The sequence below is a fragment of the Chroicocephalus ridibundus genome, chromosome 7 (genome assembly GCF_963924245.1).
Source record: "Chroicocephalus ridibundus chromosome 7, bChrRid1.1, whole genome shotgun sequence".
Lineage (NCBI taxonomy): Eukaryota > Metazoa > Chordata > Aves > Charadriiformes > Laridae > Chroicocephalus > Chroicocephalus ridibundus.
The window spans coordinates 6,716,535-6,735,175 of NC_086290.1; the positions used below are offsets into that span (position 1 = coordinate 6,716,535).

The following is an 18,641-nucleotide window of genomic DNA, read 5'->3' on the forward strand; positions in this document are numbered from 1 at the left end:
TCTTAATGAGTGATTCAATGTTGGAAATTATGTAAATAAACAGCTACCCATTTTTGGTCAATTTGGCTAGAAAAATGATCTTTTTAAAAACCACATGGGACCTCTTTAAGGAAGAAAAAGATAGGTTTTTCTCTATCTTTGAAAAAGTTCACTTGAGCATGTTATCATCTCTCTAAGCTATTTGTATCCCTGACCAACTAAAACTCTAAAAAACATTAAAAATATTCTATTTATGTTGTCTTTTATAACTACCAAGAGTTCACCTTAATACTTAGTAATCATGCATGTCCTATGCAGATTTTTTCTTATCGCTCCCCATATGAAAGTTGACAGTTAAAAAAATTGCATCTTTTTATATAAGAGATTACATCTTAGAAGTGTAATAAAAGTGAAAGTGAAGTGGATTTGGAAGCGTTCACTGAACCAAAGATCATGTTATTTTTTTCAATCCTAGATGAATGCAATAGCAAATTCTAATCCCTCAAGTCACAATCATCATTTTAGCACGGCTCTGTGCTTATTTTTTTTCATAATATTAAGTTGGGGTTTTTTTTTAGCAGAATTACACAGTAAATATTTTTGTAATAATGCAGGTTTGCTTATTTTGTCTCCTAGATCGACCATAAACTACGTGGTACAGGTGTGCTGATATGGTTTATTCATATTCTATGGAAAAAAAATAGTTAAAAAAATAGAACTCTCAAAAAACACCATCAAAAATAAAAGCATTTTAGAAATTAGAACCTTAGAGCTAAAGTAAACAGAGTAGCCTCAGCACAAATGAATCTCACATGAGGATCCATTCTAAATGATAAAATATTCCTTTGCAAGAAATTAACTGATTAAAAAACATATCCATTTATGATGAGGAAAATATTTTTAAAATTCTGAAGGCAGGAAAAAAATCAACTGAGAGCGTTAATGCAGGGACACTGCGCTCAAATGCTATGATTGTTCTATGTGAATATTTAGTATTGCAATAACTCTGGCTAGTATGACTTCTAAAGACAATTTTATTTAATAGTTCTTTTTACCCAGTTACAAATAACTCATTTTCCTTTAAAGCAGAATTTTCTTCATTACTTTTCCTCATTATTATATCTTCCCAAATCTTTTCCATATTCCTGTTTTGAAATTTCTAACCATAGTTTATAAACTTCAGAAGTTTAGCTATTCTAGTAAATTATAATACATCTAGCAGATTTTAAAATAAACAATGTGGAGAATTTGAGCACTTTCTACCAAGTGTAAAGCACGATCTTAAATCAGAATTAATCTATGCCTAGAGTATCCCCTGCACTTTCGCACAGAAACATGTAAAAATATTGTGAGTGCTACAGTAGATTAAATAGATAACTTGTTTCACCTGACACAATTACTTGTGTGGCTCCCGTTCAGGAAAGTTTCTCAGTTGAAGACGTTTGTAGGTGACTAAAGTCAGTGGTGTTGGGCAGACACTGGAATACTTTCTTAAAAATGACTTCAATACAGGCTGCAGCACTTCCCTGAATGGGAACCACTCATCATCAAAAAAACCATTTGATTTACAAAACCAAATACATAAATAAATACCTAATTTAAAAAAAAAAAAAACTAAAAAACACAAACGAAAAGAACCCACACCACACAACAGCAAAAAAAAAACAAAACCAAAACCAAAAAACCACAACAAAACCCACCACACAACATACACTTCTTGCGACTATTACAGCTGAAATCCTGCAAATTCTTCCTCACATAATATTATTATTAATAGGAATAGATGTAATTAGAAAAAACAAACAAACAAAAAAAACCCAAAAAACAAAACAAAACAAACCCTGAAATGTTAAGTTTGGTCTAGCCTCCATAAAAGCAGGAAGATCAGTCACCAAATTGTCTTCTGGGTCCTTTTGTATTAATTCCTTTAACATTTGCACAGGTATTTTGCCTGGCATTAGACTTTGACTAAAGATTACTAATTTCTGGATGTCCCTTTTTATTCATTCATTCATGCTCATAAAAAGCTTTAAAATGTATTGATTACTGCTATCGGATACCTCTCAGTTTTAATTCGTGACCTGCTCTCACCCATCTTCTTCCAGTAGTGTCAGCATGTCACCAAAAATTTTTCTTCACCAGAAGGTTGTATTTGTCCGTAGAATTTGATCTGGATGCACCTTTTTATTTACTCACAGATCTGTGCTCATTGGTAAAATGTGTTATACTTCACTTGCTTGGCTTTTTAAACTTCTTTTAATAAAAAAAAAGCCAAACAAATATGTAAACTCTAGGAACTCAAAAGGAGTTAGTAAGTACTGGTGACTCATCTCTCTCTCTTTCAAATGCTTTTCAAGAGCAAAACTCAAGTTAACGGATACAGAAGAAAAAGAGCTCAATACAGTGGTTCCTCATAGCCTTCTAAAAATAAGCTTTAAATCTAAATGTGTAATGAACTCCTCTGAGGGTCTGAACTAGAGTTTGCCAGTGCTACAGCACAGATCCATTACCTGAATTAAAGCAGGAGTAGTAAATAGCAGTAGCAGACTATTATTCTCTATTTAGACTAGTCACTACAGAGAAACCCGGTACAGTAGCTGCACTGAGAAAAAGCCTGTGTGTGTAATTCAAATTAACCGATGTGGTAGAAAACTCCAGTGGAGAGGCAATCTCTGTTTCACGTCAAGCTTACAGGTCAACTTAAAGACAACTGAGCTCCTCAGGTAAATGAGGGAACAATCAATAAAGAAAAAGGAGAAAGGAAGAGGATGGATAGCAAAGAGGCAGAGAGTGCTGCTGTTAGAGCAGCTGTAGAGAACTTAAGATTTTAAATTTATATGAAAGTCATTATACACAGTGAGACAACAAACTGAATATTCTGGCAGCAGTGCATGGGTTCCGGAGAACAGGAGAGCCCAGGAGCACTGGTGCAGAATATGTCAGCTTGCCAAGTCCTGCTTGGGGAAAAAACACTACAAATGTTCCTGCACGGACTGGAGGAAAACAATTAGGTACTGCGATACAAAAAAAATGGAAAGCTGGTATGCGATTATTTGCTTAGTGTGTAGATAGGATATTTAGAGAAGCCAATCACAGAAAATCAACGTGAAATTATTTTTAAAGAGAACGTTCACATTGTTCAAATTAAATAAATGAATAAATAAAAAAGAGGCTTGCAACTAAGCTACCTAATGTCTCAGTGTCAAGTGTGCTAGGCCTAACTAGGTAAAAATTAACTTAATATTTAAAGATAAGCACAGATCACAAAAAAAGGCAAAATACTGATTATCAAAGCTAATGTGTTTATTAGAGGTCAGAAAGTTTAATAAAGTGAGAATCATAAAAATTCACATGAAAACGTAGCCAAGATTCTTCAGCTTTATACAAGACGATATGGGAAGAAAAAAACCCAAAGCACTCCTCTTTAGCAAGAAGAAAGAACTAAAGATAGACTAGGTGTGCCCTCAAATTAATCTTCTGCTTTAGTTTTCATTTTGAATGGAGATTCTAAATATTAGGGCAAATGTCGCTAATACAAAAGGCAGAAGAAAAGGGAAATGGAAGTTTTAACACCCCATGGTAAAACTGTAGTCCAAAGGTTGATACATTCAGTCAAGTGTAGATGCGGAAGCGATGGCAGGCAATCTTCACTCCAGAATTCTGAAATAACCAACATAGGAAACCGCGAGTCAGGTAGAAGAGATTTGTAATACATCTATAAAATCAGGAATGGTATATATGCAGAACAGCAAATGCCCTTCTTATCCCTAAGAATATGGAAAGGAAGAGAAACACAGTATCAGCAAACGTGCTTTAGAAATATGCAAAGCTGCTGAAAGCAATCTGAAGGAAGGAAAAAAAAAAAAGGCTTGGAAACCATGGGTAAACAGAAAATCGTATAAATTTGTTTCGGTTTTGGTTTGTTTGTTTGGTTGTTTTTTTTTCCAGAAAGGTAGATTGTTCTAGGATGATGAATATTTCATTACCTGCCTTTGATTAGGTTACTGATTTTCTAGACAAATTAAATGGAGTCATCTACCAGGACTTCAATCAAAATGTGATTGGATGTCATGCTGGAGACGGTGATTAGGAAAAAGTGGTGAAGAGGGTAAGGTATGGTTTACAGGTTGTATTCAAGGTCTGGAAGGAAATAACTGATAGAGTTTATCAAAGATTGATCTTGGGACCATTACTATTCAATAAATTAATTATAAATTCTGGCATAAAATTTAGGACCTCGCTAATGAAATACGCTGCTGACACAGAATTGGTAGGCAGTCAGCAGTGTGAAGGATCTGGATAACATATTGGACCAACTGGAACAGAGAAAATATAATTGTGATGTATTCTTGAAAAGGAAAATACAATAACACCATGTATCAGAGAATATATTTCCAACAGAGATAGATTAGGCATTAACGATGTTCCACAAGACTACTAACATCTAAATTTGGATGTTCACTCACATTCAAAAAAGATTAATTCCAATGGGAATAGACAAAAGAAAAGCTTTACTACACTAACACAGGAAATGGAGCGCTATTGCCTGAGAGACAGTGCCCGGCTCACATATAAAATTTGAGAGGGCATCTGTACCTTATAAATTTTTGGGGCTACACATTGTCAGAAGGAGAAACAAGAGCTCATTAAGATAAAGCAGTGACTGCAAAAGGACAAATGTGTATGAAACCAGATACCAAATACAGTAAATCTGGAAACCAGAAGTTAGAAGGTTGTCAAATGCCAGAGGGGTGAATTTTTTGAGCAGTCTCCTAACACTGCATGGGACTCCCCCTCTCCTAACCAGCTAATTTAAAGACAGATCTTGAAGAGTTTCAAAAAAAAACCCTACACTTCACTGTCTGCAGTCAAGGGAGATGAATGGAATGACACAGGCAGCTCTTTCCAGTCCACTGTTCCTGATATTTGGAAACAGTGTTCTTAGGACTAAGAAGAGCAAAGGTTGATGTCAGTGTTTTAAGTTAATTCAGAGGAATGAGATTTGAAAATTGCATTCAGGTTGAATGACAGATGGATTTGATGTTAACCACAGGTTTTAATTCTTTGTATTTATAAATGACTTGATAAAGGAATAAAAATTACCATTGACTTTGTGCACAAGCGTTAGAAATCATGTGCTAATCAGATATTTTTCACTGTCTTGTAGCAGCCGAGAAGGTTTAGTAGGACCCTGAGCTCTTAGTTTAGCTTTTCCACAGCTGGCTCATTAATCCATTTCTAGAGAGATTAGGATTAATTCTTGTGGTATACAACCGTTATTTCCTGAGATGAACCAACTATTTTTTATTGTGCCTTAAAATTAGACCAGAAAATCTTCCCTTCACCATTTACATGACGTTTGAAGATCGTGCTAACATGCCAAAGCAAGGGAATGCAAAGCTCAGGCCTTACATTCTGTTCTTAACTAACACTACTGTGACTTTTCTGGGAAGTAATACAAATAACAATAATACCACTTACTGTGCACGGTGCTTTTCATCTTCAAAGCGCTTTACAAACATTTACTGCTAGTTAATCTTGAAAAAGTATGATTTAAGGCCAGCTTCTGATAGCTTGTGTGACAAAGTTAATGTCATTTAAATCGAGCCTGTTTGTATTTAATAGGATAGAACTACAGTACTTTCGTTTAAACACTATTGTTCCATTAAAAGCCAATTACAGAAATTCAGCTTTCCTCGAATGTATAGAGCACAGCTTTTCATTTTAAAAAAGACCTATCTAAATACTTCATCCGAATTTAGTCTTCATAATTCTAACTAATTGCATAACAGTCTTTTCACCCAGCTGCATAATGCAATTCGTCATGAAGAAGTAAAACCTTCGCGCTGCACTTGCGGGCAGTACCGCCTGCGAGCAGTAGATAGCGCTCAAGATATTTCCATTTATGATAAGGACCCGAGCCCGGCAGACGGTAAAATCCCACCTCCGCGGCTCATCCCGGCACAGGGTGCTCGATACCAGACCCTTGGGCAGCCCAACAGGGCGCTTCCTTACGGTATAGCCAATAACCGGTTCATTTACACGTGCAAAAATATAATTTCAGTACCATAGAAAATACCATTTCTCGATACTAAACACACGCATAGCAGCGTTTAACTATTTTCCATCCGGGATGTGAAGACAACTTTGGGATTTAAATTCTAATCGGTAAATCCTGACATATTTTATGTTGGTCATTCCATACTAAAAATAAAATCAAACGGTAGCATAACAGGTTGAAGACCACGAAAATAAACACTTTAAAAAGAACTTTTAAATAGTGATGCAAAAGGTAACCACATGAATTACAAGATATTGATTCAGTGACCATCACCGTTTCAGTTTTTTCTCTGATTCTTTGAATTTGCCGCAAACTAACCCATTTTAGAGTTGTTCAGTTTATACATAGTTTCCTTTGCTATAGATCAAGCATCTTTTCTGAACCCAATAGGGACATGGTTTAGTGGTGGTTTTGGCAGTGTCAGGTTGATGGTTGGACTCAATGATCTTAAAGGTCCCTTCCAACCTAGACAATTCTATGATTCTATTATTCTAATGGATTTTGTAGCTGGATCACCTCTACGTAATACATTTTATGAGACGCTTATCAGCAGAGCTAGGAAAGGAACCAGTGGGATTTAACAACTAAATAACCACAATCGTCATCCAGTAACATCATGGTTGCTCTCAAGTGCAATGAAAGGGCTTGCAAAGCTGTTTCCACTGGCAAGGGTTTTAGCAGTTGAAAATACAAAGGTCGCCAAAATGTAACCTAACCTGAACATGGACCTAGTAAGAAGATGAGACAGGGCAACCGAGAATTAAGAGGAAACTAATCTGCAAACGACAGGCAGGGTTTGGAAACTAAAACCACCACCTTCACTTCAGCCCCGTGGCAGGGAGCTTGTGTATCGCATCATGTGTGCATTACCGATGAGCAAACGCTGGCGCTGACAGACTCGACGCTGGCATCTCCATTACGGGTGATGGTGCTACCGCTTCGGTGCCAGGCGGCGTGGGAGGCACGTGCGCCAAACGCGGCTGGGCTCAGACGGAAACCAGCTTCAACAGTGTTACAAGGTTGTCGCTCCTGCAGCTAGAAGGCACATGAATAAAAGTTTCAGGTTGCTTATACCAATCTCAAAAACAGGTCTGGAGCGTATTAATTTATGTTATTAAATGGGCATAACCACAGAGTGACTTCTTTGGAGACGGATTCTCCTGCTCCCAGGGCTCCCAGCCTGCCCGGGCGCCATTCCCCAGGCCCTGCTCATTCTTCCCCTCTCCCCGGCCCAGCTCAAGCCCCATGCGAGGAGCCCATTGAACTCGTCCTTGCACCCTGCCCCTGCACCCACTCAAGGGGACACCATCCCCAGCTGCCAGGTGTTCCCGGGGCAAGCTGAGGGTCCCGGCTGGGCAGGCAGGTGCCAGGGCAGGCAGCTCATGTCTCCTCACAGCTGGGGAGAAGAAACACGTTGAGTTTCCCCACAAGCACCACGGCCGCCCACCCACCTGTGGGTGCCAGGGGGGGCAGATCCACCTGAGAGAAATGGAGCCGTGACAGTGGGTTTCCTATAAAAACGGGATGGAGGGGTAAACGTGAAGCTAAACAGTTCACCTGCCTCTCCTTTTACACCAGCGCGGGAGGCCAGCGGCCGGGCCGGGCGGAGGGGGAAGCTCCCTGAGGGAAGGTGGCTTCCCGCCGCGGCGAAGCCGGGCTGTGTCCCCGCGGGCCACCATTCCCCTGAGGGCAGGGCGGCGGGGGGAGGGTGGCCGCGGGCAGAGGAGGGGCCGAGCCGCCGCTTTAAACTTGCCGGGGAGGGCCGAGCCTCCCTGCCCGGGGCAGCGGGGTCTCCTCAGCGCACCCGGTTCTCCTTAACTTCAGCCCGGCACCATGTCGGGCAATGGGGCGGCGGGCTCCGGCCTCCGGAACTCTGCCGCCCCGTCGGTCCGCGGCGTCGGGCGGTGAGGGGACACCCCCGCCCCGTCCCTCCGCCCCGCCGAGGGGTGCCGGGGCCACCCGCCCTTCCCGCCTTCTTCTTCCCGCCTCCCGCCCCGCCATGGCCGCCCGCGGAGCCGAGCGGCGCGGCGCGGAGCGGCTCGGCAGTGCCGCCGGGGTCCCTCCGCCGTGAAGGGGCGACAAGCGGGGCGGTGTGTCCCTGCGCTCGGTCCTGCCTCTTCCCCCCTCACCCCCCCTCCCTTCTTCCTCCTCCTTCTCCTCCTCCTCCTCCCCGGAGCGGAGATGTGCGAGACCCAGGCGAGGGGAGTCGCCTCCTAGACCGGCAGCCAGGATGGTGCACCTGCGGCCCCTGCCCTTCGTCGTGGTCCAGGGCCTCCTCCAGCTCGTAAGTCTCCTTCCCCGGCCCCCTGCCCGCGACGCTTCGGGGGAACGGGCGCCCGGGGAGGCGGGGAGGGTGGCGGGCACGGGGAGGCGAAGGCAGGGCTCACCGGGGGCAGCCCGCTCCGCACCCGACGCCTATTTTATTTATTTATTTATTTCAAAAGCGGGTCTCTGCTCGGTGTTTGCCGCTCGGCGGGATTGTTTGGGGACCGCGGGGCACTCGGGTGTCCGAGCAAAGAGCGGCCCCGGGAGCCCGGGTGGGTGCCCCGGCCGCGGGATGCTCCGGGAGCCGCCGCGGAGCCGGGTACCGCGGCGGGGGGTGGGGGGGATGCCCGGTAACACCCCAAACTGTCCGTGCCCGGAAAGTTTTGCGCTGTCCTCAAGCGCCTCTTTTCGTGTACACGACGTAGCGGGATGCGCAGGCAGAGTTTGAAAGCTCCCTCGGTAGTTTGGGCTCGCTGCAGCGCACGCCAGGCTTCTTGTTAGATTTTTATTATAAACTGTCGCACGTACCTGTGTTATGCTGCGCGTTTTGCACGTAGTGGGGGAATTTGGGGGCTGACAAGGTGAAATGCAGATCTCGGAACTCAAAGACGCGTAGTGGGGGAAGGCAAAGGGAGGTGCGCGGCTGGGGACAGGGACGCGGAGGGCACCACTTGTCCCTAAACCAGCAAATGGCCCTGTTCGTGGGGCATTGATGGTGGAAAACAAATGGTCTTAATATTCGCGTTAATGTGGCGGGAGAGGTTAAAAAGAGAAAAAGTGTATTTGCAAAAGAGTCTGGCAATCTTCTCGTATTAAAACGTTACTTGGAAAATATTTTGGGGGGGAGTTTTGGTTTTTACTCCCGTAATTATCTCTGATTTGTGCTGCAGAAGTTATGCCTCTCTTCCCCCAGCTGGCTTCTATCTGAAAGTTTGTCACTGTAGTCAATAGGGAGTGTGTAATAAACCTTGAAGGGATTAAACACCCTCCTTAAGAACTGGAGTCTAATATTACAGCATGAGTTGATTGATTAGTTTTTGAGGAAGCTTATGTCAAATTCTAATCCGGTTTTGGATTGTGCTTGTCGTGTAATGTTTTTTGCTCCAGCACTTTATCATAGCAATGAAGTGGCGAGCTGCAGCCCTGCGATAAGGCAGACATTTCTTTCATACTCCTATCCTTTTGGACAATAAAAGGCTGTTTACATTCTTCACATTCTTGCAGCCCAGTTTCCAGCTGAACAACACTCAGGGGTGAGAGATGGGAAAGGAAAGCTGTAAATGGATTACAAAGTTGCTGAGCAGAAGGGAACAAAATAAAAACGCTCCTTCCACACACCTACAACCTCTCTCACTCGCTCACACCCTCCTTCTATATATATATATTATTTTTTTTTAAGCAGATATCAAAGGGATTGATTGAAACTTGTATCAAGAGGGATCGGGGTTTGTTACACGGTGTTTTATGGATGATGTCGGGAAGTTGCTTGCTGTGGTCTCACATGCCTTGAGTGAAAGCTGACGAAAGAAGCAAAGTTGCTGTCTTGAATCAAACAAAAATCATGAGCAGTCAGTGCAGGCTTTCAGGTGGATGTGGCACTCAGCTCACCCGGGAGCATTCATTTTTTTCTGCTTTCTTTATACACAAACCAGCAAAGTTTTGGAGTAAATTACTTCGATAGCTTACATAAATTAGTTTATATAATAAATTAAAGCAAAACGAGAATGTGTGAGATTTTTTGAGGCATTTCAGGTATATCTTTCAGTGCTAACCTGTTACTAAAAAGTTGTGTAAATACATTTTTGGCATACGATTACCAGAACATCTGGTTAACATCTGAATAAAGTTAAAGCTTATTATAAATTGAGTTTGGAAATACTTGATGCTGGTAGTAATGCACTGAATAAAAGTCTCTTGTGTTATTCTTTGTTCTCTAGCCAGTATTTGGAGGGACTGGTGGCTTCCTGGAATCTAATTAGCAGTTTTAGCAGGCAGGAATTGGTGGTGCTAATTCTTGCTTTTTTGTTTGTTTTAAGCCAAAGATCAACGTGGTTAATATTAATACAACACTAAAGGCTCAGCATTTCATCCAAGAGAGAAAAATTTGTGGGTTTCTGTGTTGCAATACAGCAGCATTCTAGTAACCCAGAAATGCTATCATCAAACCCTTCCCGATGGTGCAATTTTAATTTTTTTATGAAATCAGGAATGTTAGAATGCACAGTATTTTGGCGCTGCATTTTACTGAAGGTAGAAGTACTTTTTTAAAATTAGATTTAACTTCAAACGCTTGCTTGGCTTTCAAATACCAAAGTGTGGTATCTACTTACCTGTTTTATAAAGATGCAAAAATGTAGGATAAAAACCATGTAAAACTTCACAAATTTGAGAAGGTGCTAAAGATTATGGCAGACAATCTCACTGAATTTCTGAAAGCAGTGTTAGTTAGGTGATTGTTTATATGCTGTATCTAATATTGTTCGATCAGAAGTTCATGTTTAGTACTTCCTTAATAGAGTATGGATATATTTTTGCAGCATATTCTTGGCTTATTACTTTGTACCAGTATGCATGCAGTATGAGCACATATGTATTTCTTAAACTACTTTGCATATTTGGGTATATTAAACAGTAATGAAGCCTGCTGTTGAGCCAGGTTGAGGTGCTGACTTGCTTCTGTGTAGGTGCGTTCATTTTAGAAGTCAGGTTCGCCTTATGTCGTCAATATGGATCAAAACAATAATTTGCAATGCATAGTCAGTATGTTTGGGCTGCTGTTGATAAGAAGACCAAAAATTGCTGTATTTTATTATCATTAGCAAGTACTCTTGCTTTATTATTAATTTTCAGTAAAGTTTTTTTTAATTGTCACATAATTGCTGAATGCCCTGTTAGTTCTCTCTTTATAAATAATGGAGTTCTACATGTTGGAGATTAAAAAGATTGAAGCATTAGGATTATATGGTTTATAGAATGCTGGCTAGTGTGTTGTTAAGTTAGCTTTAAATGCCTTGAAGGGAGGGGGGCTTCTGCTGCTTCCCTCCAGATATTGTTTGTTATTTTAAAGAAATCTTACTTAAAAAAAATGTAATGTGTTGTCAGTATCCAGTATTTTCTTTTCATGTTATTAATTTGCACCTTTAAAATGTCATGTTTCATAACATGGTTTTAAATAGCTTATATGGGGTCTTCAAAATATATGACATTTCCCCCTTTCCTTTAAGAAAGAAGTGGGGAGGGGAATGAAGGTTGTATGTAGGTTTTGAATCAAGAAGCAGAGTTTGCTTTAGCTATAGATAGCCACTACTTTCTCTTTATCTTGGCAAGGTGTAGTTATAGACAAACGCTCACAGATGGGACCTGTGGTTCTGTAGGGTAATCGGGCACCTTAACTATTTGTTTATTCCTACATCTTAGTCTGAAATTAAAAAAAAAAAAAAGAAAAAGGATTACAGCAGCATTTTCTAGTGCCTATACTTAAAGTTGCATCAGCATTCCTATCAAGAAACTGTCTTCTAACATTATCAATGGGCAGAGTTGTCCCCATGTTGTAAACCTAGGAATCAATTATCTCACAAACCCTTAAAAGCAGTTACTTTTTTGTGGTGGTATTTGTATAGATGAGAAATAACTAGAAGAAAGACAAAGTATGTTATTTTAAAGTTATATTTTTTTTCCTCCACCAAGATTGAAGTATAGCATTTGGTGAGTGTGAAATTCAGTGATGGATTGTGTTTGTCTTGGGCTTTTCAAGGGATGAAATTTTTACCTATAATGGAAAACAATTTGTCAGACAATTAAGCCAAAATTTTTACAGAGCTTTTTTTTTTAAAAAACAGAGTTTAACAACTTGAGCTGAAAAGAACATTTATAACTTGCTGTAGTACAAGACATTGACTGCTTCATACACAGAAATAGCTTGAAAACTGAGATAAAGCTGCATTTCCATTTGAAAAATGTACACCACGTGAGGCATAGAAACACAGAGGTATGTTCCTCCTGGCTACTTTAATTTTCTCTCCGTAGCCTTGCAAAAGTGGTCTGTGTAACATGCCCTTGCAGTGAGAATCAGAAATGGGCGCAGTGCAAAACTCTCAACTCTGTTTCGGAAAGGTAAACGCTTCCCTCCGGTCATCTTGAAGTGCGTAGATGAAATTCCATCCCACTTAATTTCAGGGAGATCTTTGTCATGAAATATATTGGGCCCAACATTTCATTCAGTTTATTTTGGTATTTTTCTCGATGCTGTAGGCATTGTAAGCCTACATCTCATTCTTGTGTAATAAAGTAATATAAGTAACCCAAGGAATGCTGGCAGTTTGATGTTGAAGACAGCTCAACAACTGCTGGTTTCAGCAGTTTGAGAATTTATTATCCTGAATGCGGGGTTCTGTATTAAGGTGGATGGGGCTAGGTTTAGTTTACACAGGAGGCTGATATGCAACACCAAACTCAACTTGTCCTTACGTCACATCTTGTGACCTACTTCTGTGGAATTGGTGACGGGTATTTTTCAGTTCATTTGTACGTTGACTGGGGCACAGAAAGGTTATACTTACTATTTAAAATCTCTACAGCAAGTCTGTTTGACCGATGTTCATTAGACCGCCAGATACTCCAGGCTTCCATAACCCAGGGCATGTAAAATCCAAGTCTCAGTCTTTTCACCTGTAACATGGGAAGTATTTTTCTGCCATTGTAAAGCGTGTTGAGAGATTCGTGTCAGAGATGTGTTGTAAGTACTTCTTGTTACCAGTAGCACAGTATAACTGACACGGAAGTGAAATAGAAAGATCGGTGGAGCCCAAACAGTAAATTGGGATGCGCTGATCGATCCCACCTTTCTCTTTTGCTTCCTGAGCCTTGGCTTCTGCGAGAAGGGAACTCGCACATGGGTGTTGAAAGGGTGCAACAGCAGAAACCACTTGCTGAAACCACTTACTGGGCGTAAGGACTCAGAGAGGTGCAACTCTGCTCTAGGTGCACGAATTCCTCCTGTATTGCTGAAAATTTTAAGCTTAATCAACAGTTCACAAACAAATGTATGAGGAGAAGCAAGAGCTACTTGACATGGCACGGCATGGGAAATGAGCACTGGGCAGTAACCGTCATTTGTAGCCTGTGGTCTGTGGGTGACATGTTAATCTGTGTTTGGTTCAAGTATTGAATAAGACATGGTAATTTTGGGGTATTTCTGGTAAATAGTGGCAAGAAGAGAAGGTCAGGGCTAGTCAATGTTGAATGGTTTTAAGACAAAAGCTGTAATTCCATAGATGCGGGTTGCACCTCCATGAGAAACAGAGCGAGCTGTTCTGGTGCTCAGGGAAGACTGTCACTTTGAGTCTTTCACACGTACTTGTCAAGGTATCGAAACCAAATGCCGTGAGGAAAAAGGAAGATTTTTTTTGCCTTTATCACAAAATTGCTGTGATAAGTGACTATTTGAAAGCGCGTGTACTTCACAGGACTGTGCGTTTGCTCTGTTAATCTGTTGTCTAGTCCTGGTTTTGCCCACCTCTCTAACTCACTGCTTTGCTCTACCTGTTATAAAGCAAAGATACCGGCCTTGAAATTTTTACTAGAGCAAACTTTGCAGAACTGGTTCAAATCTAGCAGAACTGGAAGAGAGGAAAGTGAAAATTCTCATTCACGTGACCATTATAAATTCTTTTTGAAGTTGATTTCCAAACATCCTATTTTGGGGCAGTGTTGGCCTTTCACTTCAAATCTTAAATATACTTGTGTATATTTCCCTAACTCCATTCATTGTTCCCATTTTGTTTTAATTCTCTCCATTTCCCACCATGTTTGAAGTTTCTGTGGTTTGTTTAGGTTGTTAAAGAATCAATCGGAATTAAAGAAAATAATAGGTGGAGCTGCTAGGTAGCATCTGCTTCCGGCAGAGCATCACGACTGTTAAGTAAGTCCATGACCGTCATGTTTTACCCTCTTAGAGTCCCTTTCCCCCAATTTAGCACTTTTCGCACTTGCGGGTTTTCTCTGATAGTCTATCTATATTAACCCCATTTATCAGTTATTTCCTGGCGGCTCATATTTCAGAAACTATTACTGAACTGTTGTAGCAATGAAAATGTGCTAGCATCTGTGCGGAGTCATGCAACGCGGTCGTGCCCGCACATCAAGTCACGCACTTGGGATACACCCTGCATTAAATGAACCGATGGAGGAGCCTCAACATAAGGCTGCAGCCCAGGAGTCTGCACCTCGCAGCAGGACTCCTCGCAGCCTGGAGCACGGGCTGGAGCCCTGACATTCACCTGCTCCCAGACTCCACATGCCTGGGATGCTGGAAAAGCTATGGGTCCTGTGCAGAAATATGGGAGTTGTCAGCGCTCTGCCAGGTGAGCAGGAGATGGGACGGTGGGTGGATGAATTTCTGTATGAATCTCACACAACAGCTATGAGGTCTGCGGGTCAGGACTTGGAAAACAATGTTAATCCCTTTCCTGTAGGGAATCTCCTTGTGGGCTGGTGTTCTGTGTCAGCTATAAGCTCAGTCGCACTTAACGAAGAGGTTCAAGGAAACAAATTAAGAGTGGAGAGGAAATAAAGGGCTATGAAGACGGGTCTGCAATTAAGACTAAGTAGTTTTGTTCTTGCAGCAGAGATTTCAGTGCTGGTATAGTACTCTGCTCTCCCTGGAATGGCAGTACTTGCTGTAAATACAGAATTTGAACAACTTGACTGTAATTTAAGGTAGAATTAAAGAGCTTTAAGCGCTGTAGTTCTTGAGATAGGTTTTCTCTTTGTTCCAAACGATTGGTAGTAATAGAAGCTATTATTAGCAGGGAAGTGAAAATGAAAGAATAGGGAGAAATAAAAAATAAAACTAAGAATCTAATGTCTTTAAAATCAGTTTTTATGTGCATTGGGACCAATTATGGCTATTGTGTCCTTACAGTGCGGAGTTGAAGTTACTTAGAATGCCCTAATTCTGCTTTTCCAGATCCAGCATGTTTGGTTTATGTTTACGATCAGTGATCAGTCAAGAATTTCCTGACTTTATAATACTTGGGTTTGGTGATTTCTAATACCATGAATCACCAGTATAAACACAACCTTAATTTCACCTTACTGTACCCATTCTCTAGGAAAATAAACCACTGTGCATAGAAGTGCTTCTAGATTTGTTCTGTTATTATGTAGATTTAAGGGCTTTTTATGGTTCTGGTGGAGAAGGAGCCAGCTGTGCTTGAAGCTGACTGAAGAAAAAAAAGTGCTGGGACTTGGCTGAGGGAGCAAGAGGTGAATATGAGAGAGAGGAAGATGATGGAAATAGAACAGCCCCGCGGGCAGGTGGAGTGAGCCTGAGCAGTTACTGCAGGAGAGGGACAGACAGACTGACCAACGGTCACAAGGAATGTTCCCACAGTAACACCAAGTTCTGCATGTGACAGGCTGTGGTAGGTCCTTTCTGCTGTTTTTCTTCCCATTGGAGCGAATTTGGAAGTGGGATTTTTCCAACCAACCCCTCAGTAGGGGAAAGCAAAAAGAAGGAAGATTTGAACGCTCTGGCTTAGTCCATCTCTTTGATTGTACAAGTGCAAGAATCTGGTGACTGCCATGAGCGGTTCTGCGTGCTGTTACTTTTTTCATCCCGTGAAGGGTGATAGGGAACCTCAGAGCTTGGCACCCCAGGAGGATAAAATATAGGACTTTGAAGTTTTTTTTCCTTTGAGGCTGCCTGGCTCTCTTGTCCTTGCAAACACCTGCTGATTGCTTCTGTTTTTCGTTAAATGGATTTGGAAAGTTGGAACTGCCATTTCCCGTGAGGCTTGAGGATCTCATGGCCAGTGGTTTGTTCTCCAGCCTTCATCTGTAGCTGTTATTAATGAGTGTGTTCCTCCACCACTGACAGCCTTAACCATACGAGGTATTCCTAAGTTGAATTTTCTCCTTACTCCAAGCAGTTGGGTTTCTTCTTAGAAGAAGAAACCTCCAGAGATTGTAGTGCAGGAATAGGTACATAACAGTAGCTTTATAGTACTCTGTAGTTGGACTTCACGGTATTTTGTAGCCAAGATGTGTTACATGTGTGCCATCATTATTTTGGGAAACCAAGGGAACAAAGGCTGGCTCAGCATAACAAAATAGAGCTTCGGGGTATGTTTCTCAGCTTCACCTCCTATGGACCAGAAGAATATTCTGCATAACAGAACGGATCATCTCCTTCGCTGGCCCATCTTGAGACAGAGGCAGGGATGAACTTTGTCAGAGAAGAAGCTGACTTCTGTGCTGTGTTTGCATTCATGGTAAAACACCATAGGTTGATTAATGTGACTTCCTGCTTACAATTTTTAACCCATGACTATTAAGGTGAAACAGCACATATTTTTTCCAAGTTGGATTTTAGTGCTGTACCACATGCTTTTCTCAGATAAAATTCTAATATATCTACACTTGTAATATAATTACAAAATTGTTTGTTTGTTTTTGTCTGCAATAGACAAGAAAGTGTATAATTAAGAGTGTGGATTTAAAGTACAGTATATTGCATGTGGGTTATAGTCATGTTAGAGCCATGTATTTGGAAACTGAGTAAATTCAGGGTTTGTACTATGGAGAATATGTGAATGACATAAAGAAATAGCTTTATCCCTACCCTTCAGTGGCACTTTGAGGAGAAAAACATAAAAAATAGAAAAAACCCTCCTGAATATCTTTACAATATACTTTAATATAATTTCAGGTCAAGGTATAATTATAATATATTTATTTTATATACTATGGGGCAGAGGTTGCGTTATGAGGCTGTGGTCTACATGAGCACGTACAAACACCACTGTGCTCCTTGGCTTATGGGGTTCAACCCAACTCAGTATGGAAGGCAAATACAGTAACATGACTCAGTGCCACTAAATCCTGCTGAGAGACCAGAGTGGTGAGGTTAAAACCTAAATATGTCCAAGCAACCTGCAGGTACATATGTAGATTCAAATACAGTAGAAACAGCTGTACGACTGCTAGTGGCAGACCATGTAGACATGTGTTCCCATGTGTCAGGAATGTTAGTATTGCATGTGAGAAACTAAACTCCTTATTTCACAAATTTTAATGTTTAATTTGGGGATAACTATAAAATCCCCCTCTTATATTTTAGTCTGTTATGGATTCTTAAAACACACTTTTAGTTTGGAGCCTGCTTGGTTTAAAAGCAAATAAAAATCTCTAAGATATTCAGAAACAACATAAAAGAAAAAGTTGGAAAGCAGTATCTTAAATAAGTTAAAGATTGAAACTTCAATCTTTAAAACCTTTTTTTTTAATTACTAAAAAAATAATATTAAAGCACCATAGTAGCTGAAAAGAGCTGCTGAGTCTTGACTGATCATTGGCTGGTGATGAGGGCATTTTTGAAGTGACAGAATGTGAAGCAAGGGAGAAACGAAAGCCAGTTCTTCAGTTTCTTGTGCAACCAGTGTGCCAGGGAGAAGGCCCGTGTTGTTTTCCATTTATTAAACTAACAAAATGCTAATCAGCTTTGTGGAAAAATTTGTAGTAGATAATGTTACCTCTGTCACTGTGGCACCACTGAAGAGTTATTGGGTGTGTTAGCCTGAGCCACTTCAAATTAAATGGTTGAAATACTTATATGTGACAATCACTCACTATATTGCACCTCACCTTCTTTTAAAACAGATTAAATTTTGTCCATCGGCTAATTTCAATTCTGTGGCCATTCAGGGCAAGGAAAAGAATGATATTAAACTCCTTATTGGGTTGGGACAAATCCTGTGATACAGCTGCAGTTGTATGCCAGACTCTGCGTCATCCCACTGCTGAGCCGCTGTGTAGTTTACAGTCATCGAATTAGTCTTCTAGTACTGGAAACGTCCATTTTTGAGTTAATTTTGAATCAAGCTGCACGGTCTTCTGTGCTGAATGACAAATCCATCAGTCTTCTCCGTGTAGGGTCTGTAAGGAAATCTCTAGCCCTCCAAAGAGCTTTTGCAAGCCGTGCTGTGCTGTGACCTCCCTGCTTGCCACCTCTTGTTCTCCCTCCCTCCCTGCTCCATCCTCTGGAATTTTTTTTTTTCCCAAGCAGAGGATGCTCCATTCTTCTGGGAGAAGCAGCAGCTTCCTCACTTCTCCTTTTCCTCCTGGAGATGCCCACCTGATCCAAAGCATGGTAGCCAGGACCACTTAGGAGGGCTACCTTCCTTCCCACTGCCCAGTAGAAAAAAATAATTCAACTTTGTTTTTTAAAGCAAATCGTACTGTATTTGCACAGGAAACAAATTAAATGGTTAGAGACACCTTTCCAGGAACAGTTAGTAGTCTTTAGTTCACCCCTGGCTGACAGCTCTCCGTCTGA

At 41.2% G+C, this 18,641-nt stretch overlaps 1 protein-coding gene across 1 annotated transcript in view; it reads left to right on the forward strand.

Annotated features, from left to right (window-relative positions):
- Nucleotides 1-7,730: 7,730 nt before the first annotated feature.
- NXPH2 (neurexophilin 2) overlaps nt 7,731-18,641 on the forward strand; it is a 43,228-nt gene continuing 32,317 nt past the window's right edge. Inside the window, exon 1 of the mRNA XM_063342274.1 lies at nt 7,731-8,324. Coding sequence (XP_063198344.1) covers nt 8,271-8,324 — 54 coding nt within the window. The 5' untranslated portion in view covers nt 7,731-8,270. The remainder of the gene's footprint in view (nt 8,325-18,641) is intronic.